The sequence below is a fragment of the Grampus griseus genome (genome assembly GCF_964374135.1).
Source record: "Grampus griseus genome assembly, chromosome: 2".
Taxonomy (NCBI): Eukaryota; Metazoa; Chordata; class Mammalia; order Artiodactyla; family Delphinidae; genus Grampus; species Grampus griseus.
The window spans coordinates 85239288-85254303 of record NC_139018.1 but is presented as its reverse complement, the minus strand read 5'-3'; the positions used below and the strand labels follow the sequence as shown (position 1 = coordinate 85254303).

General features: G+C 46.7%; 1 protein-coding gene across 1 annotated transcript in view; it reads right to left on the bottom strand.

Moving 5' to 3' along the window:
* MAPKBP1 (mitogen-activated protein kinase binding protein 1) overlaps positions 1–15016 on the bottom strand; it is a 49868-nt gene that overhangs the window by 17860 nt on the left and 16992 nt on the right. Inside the window, exon 3 of the mRNA XM_082649264.1 lies at positions 7746–7837. Within this exon, the coding sequence (XP_082505390.1) occupies positions 7746–7837 (92 nt within the window). The remainder of the gene's footprint in view (positions 1–7745; positions 7838–15016) is intronic.

Sequence of the window (15016 nt, the reverse complement as noted above, 5' to 3'; positions counted from 1 at the left end):
AGCTTGTGACTGCTGGTACAATCAGCCCCACTTCAATGTGGAGAAACGAGTTCAGAGGTCTTATTCAAGGCCTCTCAGCTAAAGCAAAAGAGAGTCAGGATTCCAGAAGCTGTGCTCTCAGAAAAGCAGAGTGGAGTGAGTGGGAAAAAGGAGAGAAAACTGAAGCTGAAAAGGAGAGACAAACACAGAAAGCACACTGACCTAACGCACAGAGCACCAGGGCAGGAGCCTCTGAGAAGGGGCAGAGAAGACTGGGGCGCTTGGAGGGAAAAAGGATTCTGGCTACAGAATCTTTGGAAATCATAACAGGGCACATGAAAATTATAGCAGTTATAGTTCAAAGTTCATAGATCTAGATATTTAGATTTTAATATTTTATTTAGTGTGTGAAAAATGATAACCCCCAGGCCTGCCACCATCACGCAAAGCCCACCAAGTTTTCGGGAGAGCTGACGTTTTCTTGCTATCTGTGCCGCCCGGCTAAGGCGGTCCTCTGCAGGCTCATCCTCTCTGGTGATGGCCTCCAGTCTGAATGGTGCTGGGTTACCTAGCTTTCGGATCAGCTCCAGATAAACCACAGCAGAGGGGTTCAGCTCAGAGCTGATCTGACTTGAAATGAACTGATGCAGATGCCGACAGCCACATTCCAAATCCAGAAAAAGTAGGTGATGAGGGCTCCTTTAAACCCGAAGCAGCATGGTGGCCTTTCAAGGGCGGCTGAGAACACTCCCCAAGTCACCGCACATAAATTCTGAGTCTTGCTGGGCCATAGCATCCTCTGTTTCCTGTCTCCCCTAGGTTGGACTCCATGGCGGAAGAAGGAGGGAGAGCAGCACGTGTGTGTAAAAAGACAATGCAGACAGAGGATGACTAGCTATGAGGCAACCTCTCCCTTCTCTAACACCTCCCAACCCCCACCCCCCAGTGTAGCCTGGAAATTCTCATGTGTGTCATGGGAGAGTTAAGCAGAGGAGGGAAACACACACAGGTAGGGCAAGCTGAAATTTTTACTTCTAATTATTCAAATTTGGAAACCTTCCAACACAGAGAAAGAGGAAAAAAGAGACCAACCCTCGGTCACAGCTCCACCTGTGAGGATAATAACGCAGATGGTGAAGGCAGAACTTGGCAAAGACCTCCAAGGTCCCCCTGTGCCCAGCTTGCTGAGGTCCTCCCAAGAGAAGAGACCTCAAAAACACTGATGTGGGGCTTCCCTGGTGGCGCAGTGGTTGAGAGTCCGCCTGCCAATGCAGCAGACACGGATTCGTGCCCCGGTCTGGGAAGATCCCACATGCCGCGGAGCAGCTGGGCCCGTGAGCCATGGCCGCTGAGCCTGTGCGTCCGGAGCCTGTGCTCCGCAACGAGAGAGGTCACAACAGTGAGAGGCCCGCGTACCGCAAAAAAAAAAAAAAAAAGCACTGATGTGGGAGCCTCCTCAGTCTTCTCTAACCTTTGAGCAAGTTTCTCAGTCTGCTAGGGAGGGAAGGGTGGGGTGTAGTTTGCACCAATCTTTGGCCCTTGGTCTCCACACCCCTTGACCCTGGCCAGCACAGCAGGCAGTCACTGGCACGTGCCCTTGCAGCAGTACTGGCTGCAATCCTCCATATGATAGGGCTGGGCTGGCCCAACCGGCTGAGTCCCATAATTCAGAACCCCAGGGTACAGGCACAGGGAGTCTGCTCACTCTCATAGGGAAGCAGTGAGGCCTCAATCCCTCAGGGCCTCAGCCCGGGAGTCATGTGGTGGAGCAACCGTACCAGGTGCTGGGCCCACTGCCCAGGAACTTCTCTGAACCAGGAAAGGCCAAGCCCTCGATAGCCCCCGTCCCTGGACAGGTCCAGGCCTGCTGCCATCACCAAGAGCCCAGCATTCCCATAGGATCCACCTCCTATGACTCTCCATCCTCCAGAAGGCAGAAACAAATGAACCCTTGGATGAGCAAAGAATGCAGAAACACACACAGGGAGCAGGACACAGAAGGTCTGAGCAGGGACCCTGCACCTTAGAATTTCCTCTTTCAGACCAAGAAAAGTCAGAAGGTGACTCACAGAGGCACACTAAAGGTCCTTCAAGCCTTGCTCATACATCACCCTGTACCCCTACTTAACATTATAACCCCACACCCCCACATTCCCTATCCCCTTTCACTGCTTCTTGCTTATACTTTTTCCAAAGCACACATCAATTTATAATATTCCATATAATTTACTTTTGGGGAGGGAAGACGATCTATATTCATCACTAAGACTGCCAGCTCTGTGACAGTAGTGTTTGTTTATTTTGTTTACTGTTACATCCCAAAGGCCTAGAAAATTGGCACTCAATAAATATTTGTGAATAAATCTTTAAGTCATTAGCTACCAGATCTCAAAGCCCTAACTCCCAAGGAAACTCCTGAGTAGCAGGCCCCACGGCAGGGCAGGTCCACAGTTCTGTCCAACCTTAGACTTCTAGGACTCACTGATGCTCAAGGGCACTGATGATAGAAAGAATAAGAAAACTGGGGTCAGGCAGACCTGTCTGCTAACATACTGTGTGATCTTGGGCATATTCCTTAACTTCTCTGAACCTCAGTTTCCTCATCTATAAAGCAGGAATAATAAATAGTATCTAAGTCTCAGAATTGTTGTGAGAACTGAAAAAAATAATATGCAAAGTAACCAGCAGGGTGCTCCTAGCCATCTTCTTGAAGGGTTCTCTGGGGCACCAATAACAAGGAAAGGGCTAACCAGGGGTTCAGCAGTTGCAACAGGAACCCCAACTACGGTATCCATATAGGACTTGCAGGATACTAGTGACTCATTAGGGTCCTCCTCCAGGTTGGAATTACAAACTGTCCCTCCCGATTCACTCCCAAAGGGGAAATCTTATAGCTTTAATTATCCTAAGAGATAATGAGTCTAGGACGTTTCCTAGGGCATCCTTGGTTGTGGTCCTCTTCAGGACCCACATGGAACCCAATGCCTTCCAAATAAGTAACCCTCTTAGGCCAGCCCATGAGACCCACTGGCATCTCTGTTTCTGGGATGCTCTATGAGACACACACACCCCTCCCCCCCGTCAAAGGCATGAGAAAAGACTTGGCAGTAATAACCCAGTGAATAATGTGGTCACTGGTGTAGAGCTACCAGTACGCCTCTCTCTGTCCAGAGGACTCTAAACATATTCCCTTCTGGGACAACAGGTGGATGTCTGTGAGCTGCAAGACGCACAAGCCAGGTCCAAAAGCAGTGTCTGAGCCCCCTTCCTCTCACTCACTATGGTCTAGCCACCATGGCTGCTGTTTAGCTACTCAAACAAGTGAATTGATTCCTCCTTTCTTTGGGACCTTTGTAGTTGAGGTCTCCTCCACCTGGAAGTACAGATCTTCACACATAGATTCCTCTGTCACTCAGACACCAGCTCAAATGCTACCTCCCACTGAGCCCTGACCAGCCAGTCTCCAAGTAGCCCCACCCCACCCCACTCCCAGGTATTCACTTACTCTCCTTTTCCATCACCCCGGTTTATTTCTTCAGAACACTTATCACTGTCTGATATTACCTTGCTCATTTATTTGTTCACATGCTTACTGTCTGCCTGCCCCTCCTTAAACCCCACAGAGGCAATGACACTGTCTTAGTCACTGCTGTATATATATATTCTGCGGCTGGAACAGTGCCTGGTCCAAAGTATATTTTCAACACGTATCTGCCGAACAAATGAATGACTATATCGATGAACAAGCTGTTTGGGGAAGAACTACAGGGCCCCAGTTTTAGGTGTGAGCTCTGTAGGGAAACGAGGAGAAAAGGCACTGAGGGGACTAGTGCCTGCGAGTAACCCTTGCATGTGATTCACAGCCATCAGGGCACCAAGTCCAAGCATCCTCTTCCCTTAGGTCCACCCGGTCTCTCCACCACTCCACACACTCCCTGGCAACCCCCCACACAGTGTTTACCACAGAGAGGAAGGAGGGAGCTGTATGCTCCTTCAGCTCAGATGTCACTAGAACACAGTCCAGGAGGAGACTCTGTGCTTTCACGTGCAGTCCAAAGCTTTGGAGCTGGATCTCAGCATAAATTCCAATATGCGCTGAGTAAATGGAGGGCCTTCTCAGGAGAGCTGGGTTTCCCCTCCTCCTCCCTGCTTAAACCACCAAGAGGTCTCCTCTTGGCTGCTGCATAGGGCACCTCTCACGCCAGTAGCTGCTCTGCACAGGGGGTCTGCACTCAGGCCAGGCCCTGCACCCTGGCATTAGGGGTCAAGAGAAACCCATTCTCCAAACTCACTGACTCCACAGTGGCAACAGGGGCTGTGCTGGGCTCTAAAGGCCCTGAACCCTCTACCGAGCCAGCCAGGGAAGGGGCCCAAGTCAATTATGGGTGTTCAACTAAACTGAGTGCCTCAAAGCTATCTGGGGACCAGCTTGGCCTCCTAGGGCAGGGGGCTTAAAATGTGACAGGTGAGGGTGGGCTTCCTGTGGGAAAACAACAGCAAAGGGAGAGCTCTGGAGAAGAAATGCAGGAGGTGCTAAAACCGAGGGGTCTCTACCCAGAGACTTCAACCCACCTCTGCCTGACACACATCCTTCTCCACCCCACCCTCCCAGAGTTGTTTCATTTCCTTTCAGAAAACTTTGTTTTGGTTTGATATTTGCCTCTAGGCCTCTGGGAGAATTTTCTGAGCTTTGTTTCTCTTCTTGTTTCTAGGATACCTGAACTGCTCCTAGAGCAACAAGCGAAGTAGGAACTAGAGAGTGGGGGATGGGCGGTGCGGTTGGGATCACCAGATAGGAAGAGAAGGGAGACAGAGGGGAGGGAAAGAGCCTGCTTTGCTCACACTGACTTTGGTGGCCCCCAGATACCACAGAAGCACATCAGGGAGCTCTAGCACAGAGCAAAACTAAAACACCCAGAAAAGGGCCATTTGCAAAGAGAGAACTCCAAGTTCTAGGAAATCAAAAGGTCAGGAAGTGGATCAAGGCACTGCCCAGGGCTGGCCCAAGCCAAACACACTCAGGAAACCTACTAGAGGTGACAGCAGGGAAACTTCCGTACACCACCTGGAAGGATAATGACCCCCAAGGCACAAACGCCAGGCTGGGACATGCCCATAAACAGAAGCACACACCCTTAAAGGCGCCAGGCCTGGGGTCTGGGGCGGATGGGGAAGAGAGGGACCAGGGCTCCACACTCCCCAGAGCAGGGACACAGGACTCAGCACGCACAGAGCAGCAGCCCAGGCCTTTCCCGCCCGTCCCACATCCAGCCCCAGTCCCACCTCCAACAAGAAGGAACCTGGCTTTCCCGGGGCCGAGGCAGACATGAGTGGAATTCCCCGGAGGCAGACTGCACAGGGTATCCAGCAACAGAGATCATTCATCAACTTGCTTCTGGAGGGGGAGAAGGAGGCCAGCTCAGCCTCTTCAGGGTAAAGTCAGTGCAGCTCCCACAGTCCCCTACCACAGATGTCAAATGCCAAAGGGCCACTCAGAAGAGACAGACCCCAGAACCTAGGGGCAGAAGGGTCCCTGGCATAGACTGAGCTGCCCGTAAATTGGCTCTTCTCATTCGAAGAGCAGGTGAACAGCTTAGGGGAAAAGCAGCTTTTAAAAATAAGCAGCAAGACTGGTCTCCCTCCACCTCGTGCCACTTTAGAGTAAGAGCTCTGCAGTCAGACTTCTTGGGTTGGAGTCCCAATACAGACACGTGCTAGCTGTGTGACCTAGAGCAAACTGCTTACCCTCTTTGAACCTTAGTTTCCCTCCTCTAAAATATGGGATGAAAACAGTTCCAACCTCACAGGGTTGCTCTGAGTATTAAATAAAATAATTCCTGTAAAGTGCTTAACAAAGTGCCTGACACAGAAAAGGTTCTTGATAAAGGTAGGGATGATAAAACTAAAAAAAAATCATATATCTGATACAAAAACTACAGGAGTTGCTGTGGAAAATCACACTAGGGAACTCGGCATTCCCAAGTTGATGGTGCGGAAAGAGGCAGAGCAGTCGCCTTCCCATTTTCACTTTCCTGTGCCCAGCAGCAAGGAACAGGGAACCAGAGAGAACAGACAGAGAAAGAGAACCAGAAGCAGGAAAAGCTCCAAGCCTCCAAGAAACACTTCTGCAGAAGCTTCAAGCAACTATGGTTGGGGGTTTCTCATCAGTAGGAGCAGAGGAGTGAAAAGGCTGCAAGGGAAAGAAGAACACCAGCGCTGGAACCCTTCCTCTCTTCCATGGCACTGACATATCTCAACGTGACAAGAGTAGTCAAATGTTCTGAGAAGCATTATCCATAACAGCCAAAAAGTGGAAACAACCCGAATGCCCATCAACTGATTAACAGAGAAAATGTGGTATATCCATACAATGGAATGTTACCCGGCCATAAAAAGGAATGAAGTACTGATACGCAGTACGACACGTATGAACCTTGAAAACACTATGCTAAGTGAAAAAAGCCACTCACAAAAAATATGATTCCATTTATATAAAATGTTCAGAACAGGCAAATATATAGAGACAGAAAATAGATTAGTGGCTGCCTAAAAGCTGGGAGCCTTAGGGGGAAGTAGAGAGTGACTGTTAATGGGTGTGGGGTTTCCTTTTGGGGTGATGAAAATGTTCTAAAATTGATTGTAGTGATGGCTGCACAACTCTGTGGATACACTAAAAACCACTGAATTGCACATATTACAATATTGCTTCTTTTTTTTTTTATGTTTTGGATTTTGGGCCATGAGGCACGTGGGATCCTAGCTCCCCGACCAGGGATCAAACCCATACCCCTTGCATTGGTAGGCAAAGTCTTAACCAATGGACCACCAGGGAAGTCCCTGAATTGTACATAGTAAATGGGTGAGTTGCGTGGTATGTGACTTACATCTCAATAAAGCTGTTTTTAAAAACAACTAAAAGGTAGATATTAAAGATACTGAAGATGGTGTTGGGAGCTGTGTGCATATATTACACAATGGAATATTACATAGCCATTAAAAAGAATGAAGTAATGCCATTTGCAGCAACATGGATGGACCTAAAGATTATTATACTAAGTGAAGTAAGTCAGACAGAGAAAGACAAATATCATATGACATGACTTATACATGGAACCTAAAAAACGATACAAATGAACTTGTTTATAAAGCAGAAACAGACTCACAGACTTAGAAAACCAATTTACGGTTACCAAAGGGGAAAAGTGGGGGAGGGATAGATTAGGAGGTTGGGATTAACATACGCACACTACTATATATAAAATAGATAATCAACAAGGACCTACTGTATAGCACAGGGAACTCTACTCAATACACTGTAATAACTTATATGGGGAAAGAAACTGAAAAAGAATAGATATATATATAACTAAACCACTTTGCTATACACCTGAAACTAACACAACATTGTAAATCGACTATATTCCAGTATAAAATATTTTTTTAAATTTAAAAAATAAAATAAAAATAAAAATGACTAAAAGGTAGATATTAAAGATATTGAAGATGGTGTTGGGAGCTGCGTGAATACAAAGTGTGAATCTATATGCGTGGGTGGGTGTGGGTGGTCAAAAAGCAGGACGGGATGGCAACACAGACAACAGTCAACAAAGAGCCTTTATGTGGCCCCGTACGTCATTTATAAAAATGGCACCAAAACATTAACCTGGATGTATCTCCCAGAAGATACCAGAAAACCCCTGCCCACTCCAACTGGTTTAGCATAGCTATAAACTTCCATGCAATAAGACCACTTCCAAGACACTTACCCAGCTGGGTAGGCAACTAAACCCGATCGGGGATCACAGGCAAGTCCTCTGCCTCCAGACACTGTTATTCCAAGCACCTTCTCCAAGGTCACCTGTTGGAGCAAGACAGAGAAGTGTTATGTTATGGATGGAGTGGGGCTGGGAAGGAGGAGTTGAAGGTAGCCGGGACCTTCTTCCACGCTGACTGTTTCCTGATGGCCCTGTCTTCTGACTTATCCAGGTCCTGATCTGGCCATAGGCCCCCTGATCACATGGGAAAAAGCCAGTACACATCGCCAGCTTTTAACAGTGATCAAACTGCTAGGCCCATGGAAAAGAAAATGAAGTGGTTAAAACTCAGCTCATGGCCACAGAGGGACAAGAACTCTCCCAATCCAGGAAGGCTCCATTTACAAGATAAAGTCTTGGGTCCCCAGACTGGCCTCTTGGGTCTATGAGACTCAGGAGAGGTCACTGATCTTCGTACCTTGGCAGGCATGAAACAAAGGCCACTCTGATCTCCAAGAGCCAGAAGAATGTTAGGTAACAATTAGGTGACTCATAATATCCCTGATCTATGCATTCCATCACACTCTTCCCCTCCATCAGATGTCTGCCAGTTCAAACAGACTCGAAGCCTAGGAGGCAGAGACATGGCTTAATGCTGTGTTTTGCAAAGCACAGACGCTCAGAGTACTCTAATTATTATTATTAAGCCACAACTCCCACAGAGATGAAAGGGAAACATACGTAAAGTGCTCAGAGATTCTGAGAGGACATGGCCATGGGAGACATTCACTATCACTCTCTTCATCACTGTTGTTACCCCACACTGTCTGCAGGCCCTGGGACATACTGGACTAACCTCAAATTAGTTCCCTGATCTTTCTGCTAGATGATCCCATGTCAGATTCAGACTGCCCTGTAACCTCGTCACTCCCTCACCCACTGCTATAAAATGTCTTGCATGTCACTCCTGGTCCAGTCTCCTCTAGCACTGTCTGGACTCCCTGCACTGGCCCTCCTCAGGGATGTCCTCGGTCTTCATTGGCTAAGACAGAGGGGCTTCTGAATGCAGGATGGCCAGGTAAACAGGCTGGAGTGTACTCTGCTAAGAGAGTCTTCGGGGCCTTACGAGGGCGATGTGAACCAGAAACACTTCAGGGGTGTTTGTATCAGTGGCACTGTGGTCTGCTCCCAGTCCAGGCCGGTATCTACAGAGGGGAAGCCCATAGTCAATTACAGTAGTTTTAGGATCTCTCCTTCTCTCTTACTCTCCCAACTGGAGAATTCCAAGTGCTTCTAGAGGGCCTGTTTAAATTCCAATCTCCAAGGACCATTTTAGTTTGAATTAGGTTGGAAAGAAATGCCCTGAGGTGGCCAGAGATCAAAATAAGTCCCCTGGGATGTTGTAGTTAAAGCTATTACCCTGGAAGGTCCCCAAGAGTCTTCTGTGCTTCTTGGGGATGTGGACCAGGAATTCCAACATGTGTCTACTCACTGACAGAGGCAGTTTAGTTCCAGGGCACCACACCTACCCACAACCACCTGGCAAGCACCAAACTTGCCAGCTACCCTTGGGCCTTTCTGAGGCACTAAACCTAGTGGGGGATAAACTAACTTTAGCCTACTCTATACATTCTTGATATTCTGCCCTAACTTATGCCTCTTTCCATACTTTTTCTCAGCTTAATGACCCCCTCCCCCTTCTCCGGCACCCACTCACCTTTCTGAAAGGGCTGAGCACTGCACACTAACTGGAGAGCACAAAATAACCCTGGGGAAGTCCGGGAGATACTCAGTTCAGGGCACCACACCCTATCCTGGCACAGTGCCTCTGGCTATCCCCGAGGGAGGGGTACTCAGGAACATTCCTGCTGCACCAACTGCCTACTGCAGAGAAGAGAGAAAGAGGAGCCTGAGGCCAGCATTACCCACATAGATGAGAAAGGTCACCAAAGCAAGCACTGAGCTAAAAGGCCAACTCAACTCCTATTCTCTTCAAGCTAATCTGATTTCAGGCAAATCCTTTGGATTCATATTTGCATCAATCCCTCCCTTATGCTTCAGCTTTGGTCCCAAAGAATCAGACCAGTCTGTGGGTTCTCAGCTTGCCTTCTCTCTCTGACAGGAATTTGGGTAGGTGTTTTGTGGGTAGATGATCCAGTTCCACAGAGAATTAATTCTGGAACTAGCTTGGAGTTTTCAACAGCAATCTAAAGCAGGAAGAAGATGTGAGTTACTCAGACCCGAAAGACCAGTGTTTATCAAACGTTTTTGACCACGACCCATCGTAAGAGACACATTTTATATCTTGATCCAGTATAAACATACATGCTCATAAAACTGAAATAAAAGTTTCACAGAAAAATACTTACTCTCATTGCATGTGATAAACTCCAATTTCTATTATATTCTATTTCATTAAAAAAATAATTCTGGTCATGGCCCACTTTATTGACTTCATGACCTACAAGTGGACTGGCAGCTGCAGTTTGAGAAACCCTGCTAAGGACCATCTCTCCCCGCTGGGCATGGGATTCATCTCTGGTCCCTGGCATCTTTGTGTCTGTCACTTTCCTGCTAGGACTCTCCACAGTGGAGCAGACATCCGGGCTAGGAAACCCCACAGACAGGAGTTTGCCTGGGCTCAAAACTTGGATGATTTTCAAAGGATTTACGGTTTTTGGCTTCCTCTGGATTTCTGAGCAGCTATCCAAGGGAAAAAAAGGCAGTTTCCTTTGACTCTGTGGAGGGGGAAGAGCAGGGGAAAAACATTCAGGGGCATCAGCTGGGTTTTATTTTATGTTCTAACTCAAACCAGCTTCCTGTTTGCAGGGAGGTTTGGGGCTGAGCTCCACTTTCAAAGGATCTGAGAGTCCAGAACTCCTGCAAGGCCTCCAATGTCTAGGCTTGTCCTGCAAGGCTCCTGCACGATGGACTTTATAAACTGACTCTCTTTCATAACCCTCTCCATATTCTTTCCAAAAAGGTGGTACAGCTTCCATCTACCCTAAGAAATGGAGACAAACCTGGACACCCCCTTGCAAACCCACCCTGGGCTAAAAGTGCCCAAGTTCAAGTAGTGGTGTGCTGCAGCTGGCTCATGCTGGCTCAGGACAGCTGACTGTGCACCTCTTTTCTCAGCTCCACATTCAATGAGAGCACATTGGTAGCTTGAAACCACCATGGTGGGAGCACTTAAGCCATGAAATCAGACAACGCTACAAATCAGGGCCCCTCTTGCCCCTCAGAGAGCATGTAAACATTTACCAACGCACCGCTAAGCTCAAGCAACTTTTCTCTCTCCCTCGGACTATGGCTGTAACTCCCATGTGTTCCCTCTGCTTCAGGCCTTGCTTCCTATATAGTCTTTTCTTTTTCTCAACATGGCAGGCCACAGTGATTCTTTCAAGAAATATAGGAGATCATGTCATTATGCTGCTCAAAAGTCTCCAGTGGCTCCCCATCCAGATTCTTCACCCCGGTTTAGAAGGCCCTAAGTCACCTGGCCTCTGGCTGCCTCTCTGACCTCGTTTCCTCCACTTCGCCCTCACTTACTCCACCTCAACCACCCTGGCGCCTGGAGCACCTCAAGTGGATTCTAGCTTCAGGTCCTCTGCATAGGCTTTTTATTCCTCCCACTAAAACTCCCTTGCCTCAACTACTCACACAGCTAATTCACTCAGGTCTTTGCTCAAAGGTCTTCTCCACAGGGAAGGCTTTCCAGACTGGCTTTACTGCTATCACTCTATACCCAACTTATCCTGCTTTATTTTTCTTCATTGTACTTAGAGTCAGAGAGTGACCCAACATTGAGTATATCTTTGTCCACATACTTACTGTCCGTCTCCTCTACCAGAATATGAGCTTCTTGAGGGCAAGGCCTAAGTTGTTACCCCTCACTGATGCATCCCTAGCACTTTAAACAGTGCCTGGCACAAAATGGGCACTTGATAAATATTTGATGAATAAATGAATGCATGGCAGAGGCTTCAGGAACAGTGAAAGGACAGAGATGGGAAGCACAAGAAAACTGGGGTATTTCAAGCCAGTAAAGTTGCTCTCCACGAAGTATCTAAAACTGGTTGTGTGGGAATTCCCTGACGGCTCAGTGGTTAGGACTCTTAGGTCCAGAGGTTAGGCGTTTTCACTGCCGTGGCCCAGGTTCAATCCCTGGTCAGGGAACTAAGACCCCTCAAGCTATGTGGCCAAAAAAAATAATAATAAAATGAAATAAAACTGGTTGTGACAGAAAGACCATGTCCAGATGAGGACAAGCATAAAGGGAGGTTAATGGTACAGGGAACATTTTGTTTCTTAAGCTGACAGTGGGCACACAATGGTTCACTCTATTATTCCACATGTCTTTACTATATGTCTTAAATATTGCACAGTAAGTGTTTAAAAGAGAGAAAAAATATGGTCCAGGATGTGGTGTGGGGCTCAGCACCTCATAAGCAACATCCTTCTATAGTTCACATCCCTGACTTCTCTTTTTCCTAAAGCCACTTCGTTGACACTCGTTGACCCAGCCATGTGAGGGGAAGGGGTACAGAGAGCTCAAGAATCTGTGTTTTTATTTGATTTACGTTTCTCACTTAAGAGCTTATAAGGCTGCACATGTTTATGATGCTCTGACACGCTGCTTCCAGCAGAAGTTTTCAAGGACCACTGCACACATCCCTTCTCCTGACTGCTAAGTGTGGCAGCAGGTGATGAGATAGGGCTCCCTCAGCCTGGGTCCCTGAGTAACTCTGATGAACAGAGCGTCCGCGCTGACCCACACTGCAACAAAAGTATGAGCAAGAAATAAACTATACGTTAAGTTATGGAGTTGTTGAGGTGATTTGTTACCACCGCATGACCTAGCCCAGCAATTTTCACACTTTTTGGTCTCTTACACTCTTTGGTTTCTTAACACTCTTAGAATTTATCAAGGACCTCAAAGAGCTTTCATTTATACAAGTTATATCTACCAATATTTACTATGTTAGAAATTACAATGGAAATACTTAAATAAATTTAATTCATTCAAAACTAATAATAAACCCATTACATGTTAACACTTTTATTAAAAGTAACTCTAGTTTCCAAAACAAAACCAAAAATATTTAGTGAGAAGAGTGGCACTGTTTAACATTTTCGTAAATCTCTTTAATGTCTGGCTTAACAGAAAACGGCTGGATTCTCATAACTGCATCTGCATTCAATCTGTTGTGATATGTTATTCTAGGTGAAGATTAAAAAAAGTTGGCCTCATTTGGATATGTATTTGGAAAAGACGGGATCGCAGAGATCACCTAAAAGGGTTTTGGGGACCCCAGGGATTTTGTGACTACACCTTGGCAACCAATAACCTAGCCCCTCCTGTATACTACAGCATCTCTCTTCATAAGGAAGCAAGCCCACTAGTATGAGAGTTCTGGCCTCAAGCGTCATTTGAGGAAAATGAGGCAGGGAAGAGGCCCTATGAGAAAATAGCTGTCCTCAAAGTCAGGGACGGGGCCCCAAGTTCTGACAGGAACTTCAGTTCCAAATCCTCATGGCCCAAATGCCAATGAAATATAGTCCAAAAGACACACCAGTCCAGGTAAATGATTCTGGCTGGTGAGCTGGGACACAACTGCTACAGGCAGCTGGCAGCCTGATACATCCACAGTTCTAGGAACATCATGCACAATGAAAACTCAGAATTAAGACGAGGGTACCCACTTTGTACTCTGCAGTGATCTCCTCCACATCTGCAACACAGCCTAGAAGCAGGGAGAACACTCGAGTTGTGACCCAGCTTTTCCTTGGACAGGTGGAGAGTGTTGAGATGGGGGAAAGCCTACACCAACCTGAAAGAGAGTGTCATCTTTCCCCAGAAGCAAGGCTGCAGGAGGGCAGAATTACTACAGACACACTGCAAAGGAAGGCTTGAATACCCACCCCTCCCAACATGCACTAGGCAGGGCAGTACTGTATCCTCCTAAGAGAAAGAAGGAAAGCAAAATTATCCCTCACTGTAATGAGATAAAGGGATAACTTCATAATAGCCTATTCCCAAGAGAGAAGGAAAGAATAAAGCCAACTGTTTAAGAGCTCTTCTGGCTCTCATTAAAGTAGATGGAAAAAACAGGTGGCTCAGAGGCGACAGATGGGACTACTCGTTCATACTAGATAGAACAGTATTTTCCAACACGCGGATTGCAGCCTATTAATGGGATTTGAAATTGATTTAATGGGTTATGAATAACTAAAATAGAACAAAAAATAGATCTCATGGCATGTAGTAATAATGGTAAGTACTGAACGTGAAACTTTATTTCAGGGGTGTGTGTGGGTGTGGGTGTGTGTGTGTGTGTGTGTGTGCGCGCCCTGGGTCACAATGTAAAGTGTATTCCTTAATGTGAGTTGTTCTCAAAAATGTTTGAAAGTCACTGGGATGCTATGGGGGTCCTCAAAATCCATTAGGGAAGATGAATGACATACTACAAAGTAATCCAGTATGTGATGAGGGTCATAAGAAAGATATAAAGTGCTCAAAAAGGAGAAAGAGAGATGATTTCTGAACAGGATAAGGAAAGGGAAACAATGAAGCTTTCCTGGAAGACTAGATGGAATGTGGCCTGGTCAGTGAGGATAGGATTTTGACAGATGGAAATACAGAGAAATACAGAGAAAGGAATTCTCAGTAGAAGAAGTTGCATGAATGAGTTTGACAGAAGGAAACAACAGAGTAGGTGAGCAACAGTGAAAGCAAGGATCTTTTGTAGGAGACTTAGGTCAGGAGAGGTAGACTCTCCTTAGGTCAGGAGAGGTAGACTATAACCAGACCGGGAAGGGCCTTGATTGCCAAACTAAGTGGGGCCATCTGGAGGCTCTGGGAAGCTACTGAAGGGTTTCGAACCAGGGACACAATCAAAGCTATGTTTGGTGATGATGTACATAAGACCCATAGCACAGGCAGGGAGCCCAATTAGGAGGCTATTACAACAGTTCAGGTGAGAGGTAATAAGGATCTAGACCAGCATGAAGATAGTGAGAGTAGAAAAGAAATAATGACAAAGAAAAAAGTGACAAAGCAAATAGAATTGGCAAGATGGGGCACCGTACAACTCTGGAGGAAAAAGAAGACTCAAATTTTGAACTTCAGAGATAGGGAACAAGGAGGTGCTATGAAAAGAAATGCTGCCATGATCAGGAAGAGGACCTGGGTCTGGACAAAGGGGGGAAGGATGGGAACCAATGATGTCGGGTTTAGACATGTTGAATCTAAGTCGCTTCAGGAATATTTAGTAGGAACC